At 47.6% G+C, this 22,809-nt stretch overlaps 2 protein-coding genes across 2 annotated transcripts; both read right to left on the reverse strand.

The window, feature by feature from the left end:
- Window positions 1-2,505: 2,505 nt before the first annotated feature.
- Window positions 2,506-3,012, reverse strand: LOC132808196 (zinc finger protein 239-like). Its single transcript, XM_060822038.1, has one exon. The coding sequence runs from the start codon at window positions 3,010-3,012 to the stop codon at window positions 2,506-2,508; it is 507 nt and encodes a 168-aa protein (XP_060678021.1).
- Window positions 3,013-8,967: 5,955 nt separating this feature from the next.
- Window positions 8,968-22,741, reverse strand: LOC132808192 (zinc finger protein 850-like). Its single transcript, XM_060822035.1, has 4 exons — window positions 22,679-22,741; window positions 20,463-21,951; window positions 10,592-10,845; window positions 8,968-10,423 (listed from the first exon to the last, which is right to left on the reverse strand). The coding sequence occupies exons 2-4, from the start codon at window positions 21,699-21,701 to the stop codon at window positions 9,844-9,846; spliced, it is 2,073 nt and encodes a 690-aa protein (XP_060678018.1). The 5' UTR covers window positions 21,702-21,951; window positions 22,679-22,741; the 3' UTR covers window positions 8,968-9,843.
- Between the last annotated feature and the right edge of the window lie 68 nt (window positions 22,742-22,809).

The following is a 22,809-nucleotide window of genomic DNA, read 5'->3' on the forward strand; positions in this document are numbered from 1 at the left end:
TGAGTGAATGGTGGAGCAGACTCAATGGGCTGAATTGCCTAATTTCAGTTTCTGTGGTGTCACAGTTTCTCGTCGGCCCTTTCGTTTCTTGGTCCAGAAAAAGTTATTGTTGACTCATGAAGTTGGGGGAAGTTCTGGAGTTTACAGGTGCACACCACGCTCCTCCCGGAATAACGATTCTTCCTGAGATACTGGCAGTTCATGAGATCCCTGGATATCCCTGAATACAAATCGATGTGTCTGGAAGTCTCTGCTGCTACTCTGGAACAGAAGGTTATGAGGAGAAAATTCAGAAATCCGAAGAGCAAAGAGACTTGGGACTTCTAGCCCAGGATTCTCTCAAGGTAAACTTACAGGTTGAGTCAGTAGTGAGGAAGGCAAATGCACCAATGGCATTTATTTTGACAGGACTTGAACATAAAAGCAGGGATGTACTTCTGAGGGTCTATAAGGTTCCGGTCAGGCCACAATTGGAGTACTGTACGCAGTTTTGGGCCCCATATCTCAGGAAGGATGTACGGGCCCTGGAACATGTTCAGAGGAGGTTGATGAGAAAGGTCCCAGGATTGAAAAGCTTAACATATGAAGAACATCTGAGGACTCTGGGTCTATACTCAATGGAGTTTAGAAGATGACAAGGGAACTAATTGAAACCTACAGAATACTGAACAGCTTAGACAGAGTGGATGTTGGGAAAATGTTTCCATTGGTCGGAGAAACTAGGACCCGAGGGCTCAGCCTTCAAGTAAAGGGAAGACCTTTTAGAACGGAGATAAGGAGAACTTCTTCAGGCAGAGAGTGGTGTATCTATGGAATTCACTGTCCCAGAAGGCTGTGGAGGCCAGATCACTGAATACATTTAAGATGGGAATAACTAGGTTCTCGAGTATCAAGAGGATCAAAGGTTACGGGGAGGATGGGGTTGAGAAACTTATCAGCCGTGATTGAATGGTGGAGCAGACTCAATGGGCTGAATGGCATCATTTCTGCTCCTATAGTCTTATGATATGCTGATGTGTGGAGGGGTGAGGATGGGGGAAAAGAGATAAAGAGGGGAATACAATTAAGGTGAAGCTGGATACGGATACATAGAAAGTAGAAGAATTGTACGATAAATTTCAGACTACATAGAAGCACTGGCATACAGAGAGATCTGGCCATATAGATCTCCAAAAGTGGCAACACAGGCAGGTAATGTGATCAAGAAGGCACACAGCACGCTTGCCTTGAGTGTAAGAGTTGGCGAATTATGTTACAGCTATTTATTCCGTTCACATTCAGAATATTGCAGAAGGACATGGATGCTCTGGGGAGAGGGTATAGAGAAGGTTCACCAGGACATTGCCTGGTCTGGAGGTCTCATTATGAGAAGAGATGGGGTAAACCTGGATTATTTTCACTGTAAAGATAGAGGCGGAGGGATGACCTCGACAAAATGATGAGACATACCGATTGGCTGGATGGGGGTGGCATGGTGGCTCAATCATTAGCACTGATGTCTCACAGCACCAGGGAAACTGGTTCGATTTCAGTCTCAGGCGACTGTCTGTGTGGAGTTTGGAAATTCTCCGTGTCGATATGGGTTTCCTCCGGTTTCCTCTCTCAATCCAAATGTGTAGGTTAGGGTGGAGTGGCTATGCTAAATTACCCACTGCCCAGGGATTGGCAGGTTAAGTTGGATTGTCCGTGCTTAAATTGCCCCACAGTGTTCAGGAATTGAAAGTTAGGTACATTAGTCAGGGGTAAATGTCGAGTAATAGGGATAGGGAAATGGGTCTGTGTGGATTATTCTTTGGATGTTTGGTGTTGGGCCAGATAGTCTGTTAGATAGTCAGAGGCTTTCCCCCTCCCCAGGGTGGAAAAGTCAACTACAAGAGGGCATAGGTTCAAGGCGAGAGGGGGACAGTCTGAGGGAGAATTGAAAGGGAAGATTTTTCACACAGTTGGATGCTGGATGCCTGGAATGCATTGCCATTGGATGTAGTGAAAAGAGGCACCTTAGCAACACTTAAGGTATATCTGGATAGACACATGAATGGGAGGTGAATACAGGGACAGGAACCACACATCGGCAATAAATAGCAGGTCTAAGTTATGATTAAGAATTGGCACAGGCTTGGATGGGGAGGGGGTAGGGGGTAAAGTCAACTTTCAATAACAGGGGATACCTGTATGCTGATGAAGGGGTGGGTGGAGGCTCAGGTGTAGCATAAACACTGACAGAGGCCAATTGGATGGACTGTGCTGGAGACTCAATGGGACAGAGACAAATGTATCTATTTCAGATCTAACTGCACTTCAGCCGCTTCTGTGGACTGTTCCGTAGGGATGTTGCAATCCCAGGCTCAGAGAGCATCAGCCCCCATTGGAAGTAAAATGGGTGAGAGAGCAACAAGTCAGCATAAAGGAACCCCTTATCCCTCCTACTTCACCCACTAAACAGGGTTTAAGATGCGACTCTCAGCAGCGGTACCAGCAGAATACAACCCGAATCCCTGCGCAATCTCACTTGTGAAGTTGCTGGTGTCTCCACAAGTTGCACGACTGGGTGAAGCCCTTCCCACACACTGGACAGGTGACCGGCCACTCCTTGGTGTGGATGTGCTGGTGTTTGCGCAGGGTGGAGGAATCGCAGAAATCATTGCTCCACACGGGACAGGTGAACGGCTTCTCCCCAGTGTGGACGTGGAAGCCGAGCAGCAGGTGATACGACCGGGTGTAGCCCTTCCCGCACACGGAGCAGGAAAATGGTTTCTCCCCGGTGTGCATCCGTTGGTGCGGCAGCAGGTGGTGTGACTGAGTGGAACCCTGCCCACACACGGGGCAGATGAACGGATTCTTGCTGCTGTGGACCTGCTGGGGGGCCAGGAGGTGGTGTAACTGAGTGAAGCCTTTCCTGCACTGAGTACAGGTGAATAGCCGCTGCCCGACATGTAAACGCCAATGAATCTCCAGCGCAGATAGCGAAGGGAAACCATTCCCACACTCCCCACATTTCCACGGTTTCTCCATAGTGCAGGTGCCCTCGTCTGTCTCTGACCTTAACAATCAGTGAAAACTCGCTCACACTTATAGCATGTGTGTGGTGTTACTGGTGAATCCTCTGATAATTGGAACACACTCATTCAGTCTGTAAAGCTTGTTCCAGTCACTACTCTGGTGTGTGGGTATGTGAGACTAAGTTTCCTGTCACACTGACGTTTAAAAGCTAACTAAGCAGACAGACCTTCACCTCTTTGTTTTCAAGGCCATCAATATCCACGTCCTCATGAATCAAGTGACTGTCAGACTTTGATGTGATGTTCAGTCTGAGATTTCTGCTGCCAAATTCTTCTCTTGTAATATTTCTGTGAAGTGATTGCAAAGGTTATCACAGTCAGTCCATGACAGAAAATCTGAAAGTAATTCTAGTTACTGTGGAACATTCTTTCCTCTCTTAATCCCAAAGATCTTTGTGGAGATCTATATGTAACTGTAAATCAACAGGGTTATGGGGCAGACTGCATACCTCCACAAAGAGTTCACATGGACTCAAGTTGCTGAATGGACCTCTGCAGTGCAGTATTGACACACTTACTGAAGATCTACAATATGCTGCAGTACGATATTACAAGCCCAGAAACAACTGCAAATCAGACAAGGTCTTTTCAGAAGTTGGACCATGAATTTCTGAAGCTGCTGCTACTCTTCTTCTCTCTCTCTGAATGAAGATTGATCTTCACCCAAACTGCAACTTCCTTCCTCTGTCCAAATATTTGTGAACACTGCCCTGTTTTTGAAGGATGGCATGTTTCCTGATCATCACAATTAAAGGGGTGTCTTCCCCCTGATGTGCAAAGGGACAGTCAGTCAGGGGAGGGCAGGGTCACATCTTGTGTTATGTGAAATCTGTGACAGCTGCAACAATTCATCCCAACTCCTGTATTCAGTGCTCTGAAAGCAAACATGCCAAAAGACTTCCTCACCGCCTGTCTACCCATGACTCCACTTTCCAGGTGCTATGAACCTGCACCCCGACATCTCTTGGTTTGAAAGACTGCATATGAAACAGATTTGGTGCTTATTGGTATGTGTTATTATTTGGTGCTTATCTCGACTCTAATTTGCTATTTTATACTGAATGCCATGACTGATGAAGGCCAGAGTGCCAAAAACTTTCTACCTGTGACTCCACTTTCACAGAACTGTGAACCTGTACTCCAAGATCCCTCTGTTCCACTACACTCCTTAAAGTCCTACCATTCACCATGAAATTCCTGCCTTGATTTGACTATCCAAAATATAAGACCTCACACTTATCTATATTAAACTCCATTTGCCATTAACGTTAAACCTATGCCCTCTAATTTTGGACTCCCCCACCCAAGGGAAAAGACCTTGCCTATTTACCCTACCCATGCCTCTCATGATTTTATAAACATCTTTAAAGTCACCCCTCAGCCTCCAAAGCTCCAGGGAAAATAGCCCCAATCTATTCAGCCTCTTCCTGTAGCTCAAACCCTCCAGCCCTGGCAGCATCCTTGTAAATGTTTTCTGAACCCTTTCAAATTTCATAACACCTTTCCTGTATCAGAAAGCACAGAATTGCATGCAGTATTGCAACAATGATGGAACCAATGTCCTCACTGAAGAAGATTTTGAAAAAACAACATTTATAACTACAAGGAAATCAATTTGGTTGGGCATGACTTTCCTATAGCATTTTGTTTTGGCTGTCCTTCATTAACCTATGCTTTATAATATATAAGAAAATATTTTGAGGGATGGGATTGTTGCTCGCATGTCCAACATTTGCTCACCATCCTTCATGGCCTTTGGACCAAGCAATTGGCTACATGCTAGAAGGCAGTTGAGAATCAACCACATTGTAGTAGGTCTGGAGTCACATGATGTGTGAATGGTAGATTTCCCTCCCTAAAAGAACACTTTCACAACAATCAGTAATGATTGGACAAAAGCAACAGTTCTGGCAGTATCTATGAGGAGACGACAGTGTTACTGTTTTGAGTCCGGTGGCCCTTCAAAATTAGGCTGGATTCAAAACATTAACTGTTTTCTTTCCACAGATGCTGCCAGACCTGCTGCATTTTCCCAGCAATTGTTGCTGATCTCCAACATCTGCAATTCATTTCTTAGCCAATAATGGTTTCCTTGTTGCCAGTACTGAGACAAACTCTCACTTCCTGATCTTTTTATTCATTGAAAATAAAGTCCACTAGCATCCATGATGGGATTTTAATTTTTGTTCTCAGAAGACCGAGATCTCTGGGCTACTTAACCAGTATCACTAGATCACAATCTTCCCTTCAATGACAGTGACATTGACAATCTTATCCTGAATATTTTTCTTTTTTCATTCATGGAATGTGACACTTTGTCTCCCAAAAAAACCAAGTGCCAATTCAGAGGGCAGTTAAGAGTCAATCACATGACTTTGGATCAAGAGTGACACATTCACCAAACTGGGAAAGGACTGAAGATTTCCTTCCTTAAAAACAAGGTTATTAGTGAACAAGATCGGTACTTATGACAATTGATAAGATCACCAAAGCAGCTTTATATTCCAGATACATAAATTGATTTCAAATTGCATCGTGGCCATAGCAGCATCATTTTGAATCTCCAGATGTTAAATCCAGTAACAATGCCCAAATGTCACCAACTCCCTACAAGCTCTAGGCTTCCCAACACTGACTGGTCTGTAATTGCCAGTTGTATCCTTTTCCTCATTAGTATTTACTATTCAATTCAGTCCATTGAGTTGACGCTGCCATTTACTCAGATCACAATTATTCTGGTAAACATTTACTCCACTTTTCTGCCATTGTCCCATAATCCTCAGTAATCCTCAATTCGCTTACTGATTTAAAAAAAACTATCTCAGCCTAGAATGCACATAACAACCCAGGCTCAACAGCCCTTTGTAGTATCAAGTTCCACAGATTTACTGCCCTCAGGAGAAATTCCTATCTGTCCTAAACATGCAATCTCTTATTTGGAGGTTACTTCCTCTGGTCCCACACTCACCCACTTTTCCACGTCCAGCCTGTCAAGTCTCCTCAGAATCTTGTACGTGACAATAATGTTACCTCTAATTCTTCTAACTTCTAATAAGCACGGGCCCAACCTATTCATTTCTCCTCATAAGACATACTTTCCATCCCTGATATCATCATGGTCAACCATCTCTGGACTGCCTCCAATGCCAATATATCTTTCCTCAGGTAAAGGGCCCTAAACTGTTCATAGTATTCACTTGTGGCCTGACTAGGGCCTTACATAGGTTCACTATAACCTTCCTATGTTTATACTCAATTGAAAAGGCCAACCTCCCATTTGCCTCCCCATTACTTACTGAAATTGGATGAAGAGATTTGTGGATGTGATTCCAAATCCCTCGATTCTAAAGTTTTCTCCATTTAATATTCAGTTCTTCACCTCCTGACAAACTGCATGACCTCATTTTCCCATCTGCCAAGCTTTCGTTCATTTGCTTAACCTGTCTATATCCCTCTCCAGATATCTAATGTCATCCTCACCACCTGCTTTCACATCAACTGTCTCTTCTGCAAAAGTACATTCACTTTACTTATCCAAGTAATTCGTATACATATTGTAAATAATGTTGGCCCCAGCGCTGATCCCTGTGGTACACCACAAGTTACAAGTTGCCATCCTGAACATGCCCCTTACCACAACTGTGGTAGTTAGCCAATCCTTTATCCATGCTAACATTCAGCCTCCAACACCCTGGGCTCTTTGCTTACCAGTTCATGAGAGATGTGAATATCATTGGCTGTGCCAACAACTCTTTCCAAACTGACCTTGAAAAGGTGGTCCTGAGCTGCCTCTTAAATTGCTTCACAAACACGGTGTGGTCTGCAACAATGTTCAGGAATGAGTTCCAGCATTTTGGTCAATAACAAAGAAGCAATGCGATATATCTTGCAGTCGGAATCCTGTGCTGGCACTGACCTGTTCTTGGTGGTTGAGGTCATGGTTTGGAAGGTGCTTTTGAAGAACCACCACTCATGCAATCAAGCCAGACTGACAGATTGTGGCCTCAGACTCTGCCATTTGATTTTCCTCATCAATCTACATTCTTTCCAGCTATGTTTCAGTCTGAAACTGCCACGCAATGCCTTCTGTTATGGCTTAAAGGTAAGAATACACAAGATAATCAATTACATTTTGGGTTGTATAAATCTTAGCCTGCCAGAATTATTTTCTTAGGCTTGAATTAAACTGGGTGACTGCATGAAATGGTTTGTTGCTCAGACTTGAATCTTCATGCTCAAGGAGACAGTGCCAATAATATCATTAAACTCCTTTTTTTGTTAAAAAAGGGCAAGCTCTTGATGTATTTTTACAACTTACTGGTATTCACACCTGCACATTCAATGTCAAACTCAGACATCATAAACGAAATTACACCATTAATTTTGTTTAACAACAATCCAACAGATTTATTAATAATACAGTGAATACCATGTCCGATTATTGTGAAATTAAATTTGACCAAATAAAATGTAAAATTGAGATGAGAGATAACAAATGGGGGAAGGGCAGAAGGTAAGAAATGCAGCATCATAGAAGGTGTTCCTCCAGGGAGTGTATTTTACCAACTACAACTGCTCAATATAAACAAACACTCTGACATGATCCTCCGGTTTTAATGTAAACCATACCCCCATACAGTAGGTACCATTTAAATAAGTTAATAGATACAAGCCTTGAGTAAATCCAGCCTCCAGCCGGACCCCCCGCTTCTTGGAGCTCGGACCTTCCTCCAGCTCCGGGGGGTTGTTGAGCTCCTGGGCTCCGGCCGCCGCCGAAGAAGCCGCGGGCGCCGGCTCTCTCTCCTCCACCGCCGACAGTTTTAATTTGTTTTCCCGTTCACCCGGTAACCGTTACCTCTTGTTTGAAAAGTTCCGACTTTAATGTGAAATGTGTTTTAAAGGTATTTTCTGAGGTAAACGATGCCTGTCTGCCCCCCTCCCTCCGTCAGAAACCGCAGCCTCGCGCCGCCATCTTTGTTTTGCTTCTTCATTCTGTCTCCTTCAGTGACGCGCGTCATCCGCGCCTCCTCCAATCAGAGCGCACCTTACTCCACCTGACCAATGGCGGCCGCGTTTGCGTGTCGTGTTGTCCCACCCTCTGCAATCTCTCTCTCCGATTGGTCGGTACCGACCACAAGCTTTGGGATTGGTGGGGAATGTCACAAGCGGCTCAGTGTATCCGCCCTTTTCATTCCCGTTCATTCATTCAACAGCAGCTGACCCAATTTACTGCAACGGGCTCTGGGGCTATAGCGGTAGTGTCACATATTCAGGAGCAAGATGTGATTTTTAACGATTTGAACTGTGGCACCTCCACATCCATTCATTCAACCGAAGAGGACTCAATTCAGTGTAATGGGCTCTGAGGGTATAATATTTGTATCCCATGTTGAGAAGAAACCTCTCCCCATTCATTCAACAGAAGAGGACCTATTTGCTGCAGAGGGTTTTATTTTATGACGCAGTGGTAGTGTCCCTATCTTCGAGCCCTGAAATCCCACTGCTATGAGGATGCGTGATAAGATTCATGATTTTATTGAGTGGTGAAGCAGACTCGAAGGGCCAGAAGGCCGACTCTTGCTCCTAGTTCTATGTTGAAATCACAAGCTTTTGGAGTGTAGTCACTTCAGCAGATGAAGTCATGAAAAAACAAGTGCAGGAAAGAGAATTTAGATAAATGAAAGACAGAGCAGCTCAATGGTCAATTATTTACTCCCATTCCTATTTATGATGATCTTACTACACAGCAAGTTGTGTGTTTTCCAAACATTAATTTTATTTCCATTGTTTAAAAATAAATATTTAAGATGAACAGTTTGTTTTTCCTCACTTGGACATATTGTGACCCACAATTTATATAGCACTGTCGATATCATAGGAACAATTCATAAACTAGATTTGTCATTGAGTCACTCAAGTAGATACTAGAAAGGAGAAAAAAATCCCAACATGTGCAGAATGCTAACGAAAAGTCAGCAACCTGAAATGGTAACAGGAGCAAGTGAACAGCCTCAATCAGGAAACTCATACTCTGACGCCCACTACAGTACCTTGTACTATTCTTCACTGAACACTGCAATTGCTTTCCTTTTCAGTTTAATTATCCACCTCTATTTTGAATAACGTAATTGAATCTGACTCCAATACACTCTCTGGCAGACAGTTCCAGAGATCAAAGTATTTTCAATCATGAATGAAGTAAGTTTTGGATCCGTCCCAAAGACAATTCCGATGGACTTTTGCTTCCAAACATTTACACTAAGTTCTTGTTATGGACACATTTACAACTTAGTAGGTTTATTCAAATTTTATAACATATTGGGATAGCACACTGCTAAGCATTGCTACCTCACAGCATAAGGGACCCAAGTTCAATTCCAGACTCAGGTAACTGTCTGTGTGGAGTTTGCATGTTTTCCCTGTCTGCACAGGTTTCCTTCCAAAGAGGGGCTTCGGTACATCTGTGTGGACCTCCTCCAGTTAACTGAGGGCAATGAGGCACTGTGAGGATCAGTAGATCAGACAATCAATCAGTCAGCAAGTTCTCTCCGGGAGACTTGTCTCAAGAAAGGCAGCGGTTTCTTATCTCATCCATTCTCCTACCCTCCACAAACTCCACACAGACAGTTGCCCCAAGGGTGGAATTGATCCTTGGTTCCTGGTGCCATGAGGCAGCAGTGCTAATCACAGTCACCATGCCACCCCTGAGTCACCGTGGGGTTGCAGTCCAACCGAAAACAAATACAGTGCACCAACTCTCCCACTGCACCCACTGTCAGGAGAATCAGTCCTGGGGGGGACTCACAGCAGCGTCAGCGGAGGAATCCGCTTGTTGTGAGCGCTGGTGCCCCCACTGGTGCTTCCGCAAGTTGCGGGAAAACGTAAACCTCTTCCCGCACTCAGGGCAGCTGAAGGGCCTCTCCCCGGTGTGGACTCGCTGGTGCTTCAGCAGAGCAGAGGAATCGCTGAAGGCCTTCCTGCACTCGGGGCAGCTGAATGGCCTCTCCCCTGTGTGGACCCGCTGGTGGGTCAGCAGTGTGGAGGAGCGGGTAAAGCCCTTCCCGCACTCTGGGCAGGCGAACGGCTTCTCTCTGGTGTGGACACGCTGGTGCCTAAGCAGGGCAGAGGAATTGCTGAAGGCCTTCCTGCACTCGGGGCAGCTGAATGGCCTCTCCCCCGTGTGGACCCGCCGGTGGGCCACGAGGTTAGAGGAAACAGCAAAACCCTTCCCGCACTCGGGGCAGGAGAACGGTCTCTCGCGGGTGTGGATCCGCTGGTGGGTCAGCAGGTTGGAGGGCTGGGTAAAGCACTTTCCGCACTGGAGGCAGGAGTATGGCCTCTCCCCAGTGTGGACTCGCTGGTGCCTCAGCAGGTGGCAAGACCTGCTGAAGGCCATCCTGCACTCAGGGCAGCTAAAGGGCTTCTCACCCGTGTGGACCCGCAGATGGGTCAGCAGGGCGGAAGAGCGGGTGAAGCCCGTCCTGCACTCAGGGCACGAAAACGGCCTTTTCCCGATGTGGACCCACTGGTGCCTCAGCAGGGTAGAGGAATCACTGAAGGTCTTCCCGCACTCAGAGCAGGGGAAGGGCCTTTCCCCAGCGTGGACGCGCTGGTGGGCCAGCAGGTGGGAGGAGTAGGTGAAGCCCTTCCCACACTCAGGGGAGGAGAATGGCTTCTCCCCAGTGTGGACTCGGCGGTGGTCCAGCAGGTGGGAGGAGCAGGTAAAGCCTTTCCTGCACTCGGGGCAGGAGAATGGTCTCTCCCCGGTGTGACTTCGCCGATGAATCTCCAGGACAGATGGGGCATGGAAGCCTCTCCCGCAGTCGCAACACTTCCACGGTTTCTCCACAGTGTGGGATTCCTCTGGTTTCACCATGGCCGCAGCTACAGACCCGTGTATGGTCCCTGCCCACAGTAAATTCCTCTTTCCTGGCCGTATAACTGTTTCAGGCTTTACACACAGTGTGCTGTAACAGTAGAGACTCTCATCCAGTCCCGCTGATGCTGAAAATGGTCTGAAACAGGAACCAAAATGTTTTGCTCCTTCTCACAGAATCATAGTTGAAAATCGTGGAGGTCCCAATGGATTGAGTGACTGTCAGACATTGATGTGAAAGTGGGGACTGCAGAGGCTGGAGAGGAGTTGAAAAGTGCGGTGCTGGAACAGCACAGCAGGTCAGGCAGCATCCAAACAGCAGGAGAATCGACGATTCAGGTATAGGCCCTTCATCTGTTGATTTTTAAACTTCAGTCTTCAAATCTTCAAATACTCTGGAAAAAGAGATTACAAAAGTCATCACGGTCAGTCCAGGGTAGAAATTCAGAACAAGCTCCTCCACTTTCTGCAGAACATTTTTTTCTTTTGCTGTTCCACAAAATTGAAAGCATCCCACTCTCTCTCCTCCTCCTCTATTCTCACTCCGCTCAAATTAATTCTCCTGAAGGTGCTGATTCTGGATCTTACAGGGACAGAAAAAGCAAAAACGTCAGGACTGGCATCCGAGAATTTTGGATAACACCACGTGAAAGTTAATATCTTTCAGGATATTGCTGAGAGTGAGCAAGTCTGATTTTGGGAAGCAAAAGAAGTGTAAATTCAGGTTGAACCTGCAATACAGCTTCTTGATAAAAAACAGACATGAATTGGTTATCGTCCCTGTGGTGGTTGGTGGGGGTGGTGGTGGTGGTATGTGGTGGGTGGAATGAGACATCAAGGCATTGACACAGACAACCCGAGAGAAACTAAACATACGGACATGGCAAATGTGCGTGGCAAGCCAGAGTCAGGTCTACAGCACAGAAACAGCCCCTTCGGGCCAACCAGATATCCTGGCCTAATCTAGTCCCATTTGCCAGCACTTAGCCCATATCCCTCTAAACCTTTCCTAGTCAAATACCTATCTAGATGCCTTTTAAATGTCATAGCTGTATCAACAGCCACCACTTCCTCTGGCAGCTCATTCCTTACACACACCACTCTCTGCATGAAAAGGTTACTCCTTAGGACCCTTTTAAATCTTTCCCTCCTCCACTCTAAACCTTTTACCCTCTAGTTCTGGACTCTCTCACCCAGGGAAATGTCCTTGTCTATTTACCCTATCCATGCCTCTCATGATTTTATTAATGACTCTCAGTCACCCCTCAGCCTCTGGTGCACGAGGAAAACAGCCCAGCCCATTCAGCTCAAACCCTGACAACATCGTTTTAAATGTGTTCTGAATCCTTTGAAGTTTCACAATATCATTCTGATAGGAGCGAGACCAGAATTACACACAATATTCCAAGTGGTCTACCCAATGTCCTATCAGCCACAACATAACTTCCCAACTCTTATCCTCAGTCAGAGGATTGGGAAAGTTTTCAAAACCCACAAAAAGACAACCAGGAAAGAATGCAGGGACAAACCAAATTTGAGGGTCAGTTTGGAAGCATCAATGAGAAAATGGCGCACTGGGTTTATTGTTACCCGTTCTTGAGTACGTATACGTATTTCTCTTCTGCCCATCGCAGTTCCTCTGTGCTGCAATGTGTGGTGCCTTGTTGAATTAATCTCCTGATGCAGCTTCATTTGTGGGTGTTGGGATGATTGCTTCTGTAGTTAAGTATTTGATCCGTGTGTATTGTTTCCTGTAGACGCTAGTTTGAAGTTCCCCTTAACTGTTTGCTCTACTGTGACATCTAGGAATGGCACTTTGTTGTTCTCCTCTTCAAACCAGGAGCTCCCCTCAGGCCCACAGTCTCACTACCTGGAACACCACTATACAGACTAGTCAAAGAACTCCAGTGAAGACTAAAAAACTGAGTAGAAGATTCACGCCACTCCATTCACTCCACCCAAGAATTCCTGAATACCAAACACACAAGGTAGAAGAGGATGAAATAATGCTGTCCTTTGACATACAGCCCTGTTCATATTGTTAGGACAGAAATTTGTACTTGCGTGTTCATTTAGAGGAGAGACCACAGACTCTCCATTAGTTGGCACAAGCAGGTTCTTTATTTCGCAGAATCGTAGCTGATTACAGTGAAATACATGCTTTCACTGGAGAAGGTGCACATTCTGTTTTTCCCCCAGAAATCCACACTTGATATATTTTTTTCTAAGCTACGTAACTACTCGCACACGTGATCTCTCGCACACAAAGCGTCTCCTGTGACAGAGCTCATTCGGCCTTGGCAAATATCCACGAGACGGTTCCAGTCTGGTAAACAACAGCTCAGCCACCTGTTATGGCCTTGGCAGCTACGCTGAGAAGAGCCTGCCATTGTGCTGCCTGACCTTGGTAGCTGTCTACGAGACAGTTTCAGTCTCGTAAACAGCAGTCCAGCTGCACAGGCAGTTTCGGTCAGCAGTCCAAACAACCGCTCCGCAGCGCCCCCCGATTCCCCAAGCAGTAACTACAACTCTACCCTCCCTAGGCCTATTAGATATACATCCCAACATTCCCTCCCTTGGCCTCTACTGAGGCCACATCAACCCATACCGCTACAAACGCAATGTCGCGCGGCAACCGGGGCCGGGTGTGTCGGTGGACGCCCCCCAAACGTCCCTTTGGCTTCTCCGAACACGTTATCTCAACCAGGCCGACCGGTTCTAGGGACACATTAGTTCAGGGTGAAGGGGTCCCTAAGCAGCATACCGCTACAAAACAAGCAACAAGCGAAAATTAACAATTAGTAGGCAATTCTAGGTTATTTCTTTTAAAGAAAACAACTAAAAAAAAAGCTATCTCAAAACTAACAAAACGATAAAAAACAGTGAAACTGAGCATGATAACAAAAGGAAGAGAACCAGGGAAAACACACAAAGTGGATGAGTTAGGATGCCTGCAGAATGAAGGTCTGTTTTCCAAAGAACATCTAATTGTACAACGACTCATTAAAATTGGTCATATTATATCATGACATCCTAAAATAATTTTAAACTACTGAAATCGTGTCAAATCTTTTGTAATAGGATTCAATGTGCTTTCCTTCCTTCCCAAAGGTTTGTTGTTAAGTCGGTTCTGGAAGCTGCCACAAAACTGGCATTTTCATCTGTCCAAAATACTGTGAATACAATGTACTGAGTGCACGATTTTCCTTCTATCAAGCTGCTTTGCCAGCCAGAAACTTAATCAGATTCCCGACACGGATGCAAAGGCCAGGGATCTGCTAAAGCCACATGACCACAGGCCACTATTCTGAAGGCCAATGCACGACTGTGCCTGTCTTAGGTTGTTCCTCGCTCGAGGAATCTTACCCATTACTGGCTAACCAGTCTTCTTCACTGACCAACAAAAACCCACATCCATTTCACAGACGTTAAGGATGGACACGGGCAGTGGCAACTGGCTTATTACTGTGATCAGTGGCTTTCGAGACCAATCGAAGCCATTTAGGAATACCAGATGATGGCTAGGAATCTCTTGGGTGAACAATAGTTTCTTGAGTCTTGAGGCATATAGCAATTCACAATCTCTAACTGCAGCATAAAAGCACAAATTTATCTGTTGCAAATTTAAACAGGAAAAATATATAACTAGGGGGTCCTTGGACCACAGCCCTCACATTCTGAGGCCCTAAAGGAGAAGGATTAGAAATGAGTGACACAGTTATAAAGCAAAATCATATATTGTCCCGTGTTTCTCTCTCAGGCATAGCTCCTCCATTCCCTCTGGTTTCGATCCCGTAATCTTTCCTTGGGGTGCCCCCATCACAGGCTCCACCAGCCCCGCTGCCTGGTATGCGGGTGGGGGCCATCCTTTCCCGTCAGGGCACGGTCAATCGGTCGTGTCACAAGCTTCCTGATACATGGTATACAACAACCACCACAGGTAATAAAGATAGCAACAGAGATGCATAAACCAAGGGCCAGCTGTCCCAGCACAGTTCCCTATCTACCGAATGTGCTATTCAGCCAATCTATGACTGGGTTGTTAACCCCTGACTGCTCAGAAATGATGCCAGTTGTTGTCCCCCTCCCCATCGTTATCAAAATCATAAGCGGAATGGCTCTTTCTTCCCTTTATAGATCAGGACACTCCCGCCTAAAATGCCCTATCTTTCCACAATAATGGCATCCTGCCTGTGGAGACCTTCATCTCTGCCCCTGTTGCTCAAACCCTCTATCAAATGCTCCTCCTTGTCTCTCCCTATCCCCTTTCCTCTCTGCCCTCCATGCTGTCACCCGCTGCTCCGGTTGCTCACTCTTGGTTCCATTCTTCTCCTAATTACCTCATCAACCGCAGCGACCGTCATTTTCGCCTTCTGCTTCTGTCTCTCGTCCTCTCTCTTTACAAACACTTTCTGTGCCTCTCCTAACAATTCATCTAATGGGTTTTTCCCACTCCACCCTTCTATCTTCTGTATCTTTCCCTGTCCAGCATCCCCATATAAGTCCCCTTTCTTCCCCAGTAAATAGTATATTCAAAATAGTCATTAACTCAGCCCACATATACAGACTGGGCCTCAAAAATAGATCAATTTGTTCTGCCAATCCTACCGGATTCTCAACCAGGACCGTCATTTCCTTTTAGATGTTCCGACCTCCCCACTGGTGAGGGGGACACACACAAACCCAATCTCCTTGTCCCCTATTGGTACTTCCCAAAGGGGACAAGTCGTTACGTTCTTCCCTTTTTCTTTCTTTTAAGAAATATTGCAATGTTCCTAGCTTCCCATATCCTCAAACACCAATTTATCAATTCATGCTTGACTAACTTTAAAGCCTGTTCCTAACTTGTAAACATATTTATATATTTACGTCCATTTATTCAGTATTCAATATTTAAAATGTAAAATTCATACAGTTCCCAATTTTGAAATTCACTGTAATCACCCAGTTTTAGTCCCCTAATTTAGATCCAAAATTAGTTTTCTTAAGTACTCCTGACCAATCATTACTCAATTACAATACTATAGGTCGTAAAATAATCAGAGCTGTCTTACAAGAATTTGCCAATTCAAGTTAAAAAAAAACTTCTAATGCATGAACAATGGCCGAATCCAAGGTCACAGATAATAACCATGGAAGTTTTCGTTTTTACGACAACCTACTGTTGAACTGAAACTTCAACTGTCCTCCATACATTGCTTTTATGTAAAGATAAAAGAGATTAGTTAGAATCGGATAGTAAGGCAGTCATGACTTTTAAAAGAACAGAAGTCATCAACCTTAAAAAAAAATCATGTTAAGTTTCCATAAAAATCACATTTAAAACAGTCCTGGAACTCAAGCTCCAGGGAATAAAACTTAAACATTCAATCACCAACAAAAAAAAATGTGCATTCAAACCAAATCAAAGGGTTAAACCTTGTCAGTTGTACAGCTCTTTTCACTCTCTCTCTCTCTCTCCTCAGGCTGCTGGGACAGATCGGCTCGCTCTCTCTCTCTTCGCTGGCTGCTGCGAGTCTCCTTACCCCTAACCCTTATTTCTCGCAATCCTTTTTCTCTATCCTTCTCTCTTGCTTTCTCTTCCCTTTTCTCTGTTTCTCTCCCCTTTGTCTTTATTACCTTCTGTCTCTCTTTATCTATCTCCCTCTTTCTCTCTTTTTCTCTCTCTCTCTCTCACTCTCTTCCTGTGTCGGTCTCTCTGTATCTCTGTTTCTGTCTGTCTCTGTCCCCTGTCCTCTGTCCCTCTCCTTACCCAATGCCCCTCACTTCTAGGAATTTTAAAGTCTGTGCTACGGGGTCCTCGTTACCACCGAGTTCCACACGTCTCCTGCGTTTATTAATTCCAAGTTCCACGTGATACCCCCACCCCTCCACGCAGGAGAATTTTAAAAATACGTGGAGAATTTTAATGTCAAAGGCTCTCATTACTTCCAAGTTTTACACTACTTTAGATTAAAAAAAAATGACTTACCAGCCAAGATTCTGTGCCTCTGTGGCCCGGTTAAATCAATTTGGGTTGGTGAGGATCAGAAAGCAGACAAGAACTAACTCAAAAATTAACTACTGGAAGTTTTAGATGTAACAGGCACTTCCATACCTTAATAAGATTCGGCGCCGAAGGTTGTCTGCTAACCGGTCTGCCAACTGTTATCTCTTTCCTCCCCGCGTTGGGAGTCACCAAATGTTAGGACGGAATTTGTCCTTGCATGTTCATTTTAGGAGGAGAGACAACAGACGCTCAATTGTTTGGCACAAGCAGGCTTTATTGCAGAATCGTAGCTGATACAGTGAATCACCATGCATTCACTGGAGAAGGCGCGTTCTGCCTTCCCCTCCCAAATCTGCTCCTGATATACTCTTTGCTAAGCAGAGCTTCGCGGAGCTACTAAGCATTGCCTTATTAGGACATTTCGCGTTTGCTAGGCGTTTCCTGTTATTGAGCTCATTTGGGCGTTGGCAGCTGAGCTGGCCACGTAAGCAACAGTTTCGATTTCCCAAGTAGCAGCTACAGCTACAGTTTCAATTCCCCAAACAGCAGCTATAGCTCCACCCTCCCTTGACCTATTTTATCCTAACAGTACCCAGGGATGTGTAGGATTGGGTAATTTAGCATGGCCAATCGACCCTAACCTACACATCCCTGGGTACTATGGGTAATTTAGCATGGCCAATCCATCCTTAGTGTAGGATTGGCCAGGCTAAATTGTCCTATAGTATCCAGGGATGTGCAGGTTTGGGTGGATTGGTCAGGCTAAACTACCCATAGTGTCCAGGGTTGTGTAGGTGAGGGTGGATTGGCCAGGCTAAATTGTCCTATACTATCCAGGGATGTGCAGGTTTGGGTGGCCTGGCCGTGCTAAATTACATAGTGTTTGGGGATGTGCAGGTTAGGGGGCATTGGCCGTGCTAAATTACCCATAGTGCCTAGGGCTGTGTAGGTTAGGGGGCATTGGCCGTGCTAAATTACCCATAGTGCCTAGGGCTGTGCAGGTTAGGGGGCATTGGCCGTGCTAAATTACCCATAGTGCCCAGGGATGTGTAGGCTAGGTGGGTTAGTCAATGGGAATTGCAGGGTTACGGGCAGAGGTCTGGGTGAGGGAGGGTTGGTGTGGGTTGGATGGGCTGAAGGGCCTGCTCCTACACTGCAGGGGTTCTAAGCGTGAGATGAGGTGCTTGACGGAAACGATGGGGAAGAGGCAGTGAAAACACAACGAGACCGTTTGAAAGTGGGAGCATGACAGGAGGGGGTGGGTAAATGGGATGTGGTGAGGGAGGGGGCTTAGGAGAGAAAGAGACACAGAAAGAGAGGGTCACACACAGATACAACTGGTGAAAGTGGGGAAGATTGTGATAGGTTCAGATAAGGTGGAGGAAGAAAAGCTGTTCCCTATTCACTGATAGTGACAAGGTCAGGGGCGGCCTGAAGTTCAGGGGTTTGAGCAGGAGAGAGAGGGGGAAAACAGAGGAAAAACAGGTTTACCCAGCAAGCAGCAATATGCTGGAATCCGCTGTCACCTCAGAGAGACAGACAGACGCAGAGGCAGACGCAGAGACACAGACAGAGAGAGCCAGAGAGACAGAGACGGGGAGGTAATCAGATGAATGGCCTCCCTGTGCTGTGAGATCCAAAAGGAGCACGCGAGCAGCTGCCCCAGTGTTTCTGGCGGTCTGAGGCATCTCCCCCTCGCCCCATTACCGGTACCGCTCTCCCGTCCCATTGGCACCCTCCCGGTGAACGGCCCACTCTCCCACTGCACTCAAGCTGCCCCTTCCCCCCACCCCGGGGCCTGGAAGAGGACGGAACAGCCCGTTCCGGAGCGGGGCTCGGGAACGCTGCCCATGTCCGCGACGTCCTTTCCGAGAAAGGAAACAAAAAGGACAACAGACAGGGGACCACCCACATCAACGGGAATGACAACATTTCACCCTCAGACAAGGCTTTGTCAAGAGATGTACAGCACGGAAACAGACCCTTCGGTCTAACCCGTCCATACCGACCAAATATCCCAACCCAAACTAGTCCCACCTGCCAGCACCCGGCCCATATCCCTCCAAACCCTTCCTATTCATATACCCATCCAAATGCCTCTTAAATGTTGTAATTGTACCAGCCTCCACCACTTCCTCTGGCAGCTCATTCCATACACACACCACCTTCTGTATGAAAAAGTTGCCCTGTAGGTCTCTTTTATATCTTCCCCTCTCACCCTAAACCTATGCCCTCTAGTTCTGGATTCCCCAACTCCAGGGAAAAGACTTTGCCTATTTATCCTATCCATGCCGGTCATAATTTTGTAAACCTCTATAAGGTCATCCCTCAGCCTCCGACGCTCCAGGGAAAACAGCCCCAGCCTGTTCAGCCTCTCCCTGTAGCTCAGATCCTCCAACCCTGGCAACATCCTTGTAAATCTTTTCTGAACTATTCCAAGTTTCGCAACAGCGGGGAGACCCAGAAATAGAAAAGACTGAAGGGGGAAGTCAGCGGTAAATCTTTTGAAGAGGTTACAAAGGAGAGACCTCTGTCTGCAGCGGGAATGACCCCCACAGTAGCAGGTCGAGGTGGACGGCATTTAAGGAGAAGCTGGATACAGATGTCAGGGAGAAAGGAACTGAAGGGAATGCTGCTGTAAGGGAAATCAAGTGTGAGCAAGTGAAGGGGGAGGTGCGTAGAGGCTCACATGGGTCAGAAATACTGAGAGAGACCAGTTGAGCTGAAGGACCTGACTGGAGACTCAATGGGACAGAGAGTGAAATCTTGGATCCACCTGCAAGAGAAGGAGAAACACGTGATTTACCTTCCAGGATTAAGCAAGTCCCGCAGATTCTGCAGATCACTTTATTGGCCAGAGCACTGAGTATAGGGGTTGGGGTCTGGACAGGACGTTGGTTAGGCCACTTTTGGAATACACAGGAACCTCGATTATCCAAAGGACACATGCAGGGTGTATTTCAGTCGCTTGACGATTAGATCCCTTACAGTGTGGAAACAGGCCCAACCAGTCCACACTGACCCTCCGAAGAGTAACCCACCCAGACCCATTTCCCTCTGACTAATGTACCTAACACGACGGGCAATTTAGCATGGCCAATTCACCCTGACCTGCACATCTTTGGACTGTGGGACGGAACCGGAGCACTAGGAGGAAACCCACGCAGACGCGGGGAGAATGTGCAAACTCCACACAGTCTGTCGCCTGAGGCAGGAATGAAACCCGGGTCCCTGGTACTGTGAGGTAGCAGTGCTAACCACTGAGCCACCGTGCTGGTTCATCTAATTCTGGATAATCGAAGTTTCTCTGTATTATGTGCACTTCTGGTCTATCGGAAGGATGTTCCCCCGTGTGGACCCACTGGTGGATCTGGAGGCCGGACGAATGGGGGAAGCCCTTGCCGCAGACCAGGCAGGTGAAGGGCCGCTACCCAGTGTGGACCCGCTGGTGGGCCAGCAGGTTGAACGAGCGGGTGAAGCTCTTGCCGCAGACCGAGCAGCTGAACGGCCTCTCCCCGGTGTGGACCCGCTGGTGGGCCAGCAGGTCGGACGAGCGGGTAAAGCTCTTGCCGCAGACCGAGCAGCTGAACGGCCTCTCCCCGGTGTGGACCTGCTGGTGCCGCAGCAGGTCGGACGAGTGAGGGAAGCCCTTGCCGCAGACGGAGCAGGTGAAGGGCCGCTCCCCGGTGTGGACCTGCCGGTGCTGCAGCAGGGTGGACGAGTGAGGGAAGCCCTTGCCGCAGACTGAGCAGGTGAAGCGCCGCTCCCCAGTGTGGACCCGCTGGTGGGTCAGCAGGTGCGACGAGCGGGTAAAGCTCTTGCCGCACACCGAGCAGGTGAAGGGCCGCTCCCCGGTGTGGACCCGCTGGTGCCGCAGCAGGTGCGACGAGCGGGTGAAGCCCTTGCCGCAGACGGAGCAGGTGAAGGGCCGCTCCCCGGTGTGGAGCCGCTCGTGGGTCAGCAGGTTGGACGAGCGGGAAAAGCTCTTGCCGCAGACCGAGCAGCTGAACGGCCTCTCCCCGGTGTGGACCCGCTGGTGGGTTAGCAGGTCGGACGAGCGGGTAAAGCTCTTGCCGCAGACCGAGCAGCTGAACGGCCTATCCCCGGTGTGGACCCGCTGGTGGGTTAGCAGGTCGGACGAGCGGGCGAAGCCCTTGTCGCAGACGGAGCAGGTGAAGGGCCGCTTCCTGGTGTGGACCCGCTGGTGGGACTTCAGTTTCAACAACTTAGTGAAGGCCTTCCCGCACTCGGAGCAGGTGAAGGTCCCCTCGCCGGTGTGGATCCGCTGGTGGGTCAGCAGGGTGGACGAGCGGGTAAAGCTCTTGCTGCAGACGGAGCAGCTGAACGGCCTCTCCCCGGTGTGGACCCGCTGGTGTGAGAACAGGGTGGACGACTGGGTGAAGCCCTTGCCGCAGACGGAGCAGGTGAAGGGCCTCTCCCCGGTGTGGACCTGCTGGTGCCGCAGCAGGGTGGACGAGTCGCTGAAGCCCTTCCCGCACTCGGAGCAGGCGAACGGCCTCTCCCCGGTGTGGAGCCGCTGGTGGGTCAGCAGGATGGACAGCCGGGTGAAGCCCTTCCCGCACACCGAGCAGGTGAAGGGCTGCTCCCCGGTGTGGACCCGCTGGTGGGTCAGCAGGGTGGACGAGTCGCTGAAGCCCTTCCCGCACACCGAGCAGCTGAACGGCCTCTCCCCGGTGTGGACACGGCGGTGGATCTCCAGCTTGGAGGGAGAGCGGAATCCTTTCCCGCAATCCCCACACTTCCACGGTTTCTCCATGGCGCGTGGAATGCCTCCTGAGACTTCCTTTCCCCACAGTGGGCAAACTGGCTCAGGCACGTGCCCCTGTGGTTCAGGTAAAGACGATATTTTAAGAGCCTACTGAAGCAGACAAAAACGTTCAAAGAATTTGCCCCTTCTGGACTGAAAGAGGGACGTCTCTCCTGTCCCACGAATCAAGGGGCTCTGTCAGACCTTTACATGGTACTCAGTTGGGAAGCTCTACCTGCAAAGCTGCTCTTCTCATATCCTGTGAAAAGGGGATTACAAAAGTCATTGCTGCCTGCACATGACAGGAATTCAGAACAGATCATTCTAGTTTCTGTGGAACTTCCCTAAAACAATCAAGTTACAATATGCAGATGCCAGTGTTGGGCTGGGGTGTACAAAGGTAAAAAAAAATCACACATCACCAGGTTGTAGTCCATTAGATTTGTTTAGAAATTCGAGCTTTCAGAGCTCTGCACCTTCATCAGGTAGCTAGTAAAACCTCCAGGCGAAAAAGACAGCAGATGCTGGTGAGCAGGGTATTGCTGGAAAAGCGCAGCAGGTCAGGCAGCATCCGAGGAACAGGAGATTCGACGTTTCAGGCATAAGCCCTGAAGAAAGGCTCTGGCCCGAAACGTCGAATCTCCTGTTCCTTGGATGCTGCCTGACCTGCTGAGCTTTTCCAGCAACACATTTTCAGCTCTGATCTGCAGACCTCATTTTCTCCTATAACCTAGAGTTGTGTGATTTTTAACTTTAAAAAGTGTTGCAAATCTCCACCACACACACACACACACTTTTCTTCAATTCTCACTCTGCTGTTTCTGATATCACCCATCCCCCAGTATTGTTCAGAAAGGGACTTATTACCTAAAAAAGCTATAAATCTCCATCCCACACACTCTTTAACTCTTGCTGTACCTAATATCCCACCTCCCCCCATGCTCCAGCAAGATCTGACTGATGCTCATTGACTGAGCCACACTCACCTCTTCCTGGATACAGGGACCCTCCAGACCAACAGAACATCAGCTCCCCTTAACCCCCCACCGCAACGGCGCATGTGCAGGAGCAACCGGTCACGTGAATCGACGGAGCGCCGTCGTCACAAAGGCCGCGC

Source organism: Hemiscyllium ocellatum (genome assembly GCF_020745735.1).
Source record: "Hemiscyllium ocellatum isolate sHemOce1 chromosome 27 unlocalized genomic scaffold, sHemOce1.pat.X.cur. SUPER_27_unloc_36, whole genome shotgun sequence".
Classification (NCBI taxonomy): domain Eukaryota; kingdom Metazoa; phylum Chordata; class Chondrichthyes; order Orectolobiformes; family Hemiscylliidae; genus Hemiscyllium; species Hemiscyllium ocellatum.

Bases quoted from the DNA above. Each gene is read 5' to 3' on its own strand.
- LOC132808196 (XM_060822038.1), bottom strand. From the start codon at position 3,012: ATGGAGAAACCGTGGAAATGTGGGGAGTGTGGGAATGGTTTCCCTTCG.
- LOC132808192 (XM_060822035.1), bottom strand. From the start codon at position 21,701: ATGGAGAAACCGTGGAAGTGTGGGGATTGCGGGAAAGGATTCCGCTCT. The intron at 10,846-20,462 runs GCCCACCAGCGG...TCTGTCCTGGAG, and splicing joins CCCGCTCGTCCGACCTGCTG to ATTCATCGGCGAAGTCACAC. The intron at 10,424-10,591 runs GCACCAGTGGGT...CCACCTGCTGAG, and splicing joins GATTCCTCTACCCTGCTGAG to GCACCAGCGAGTCCACACTG.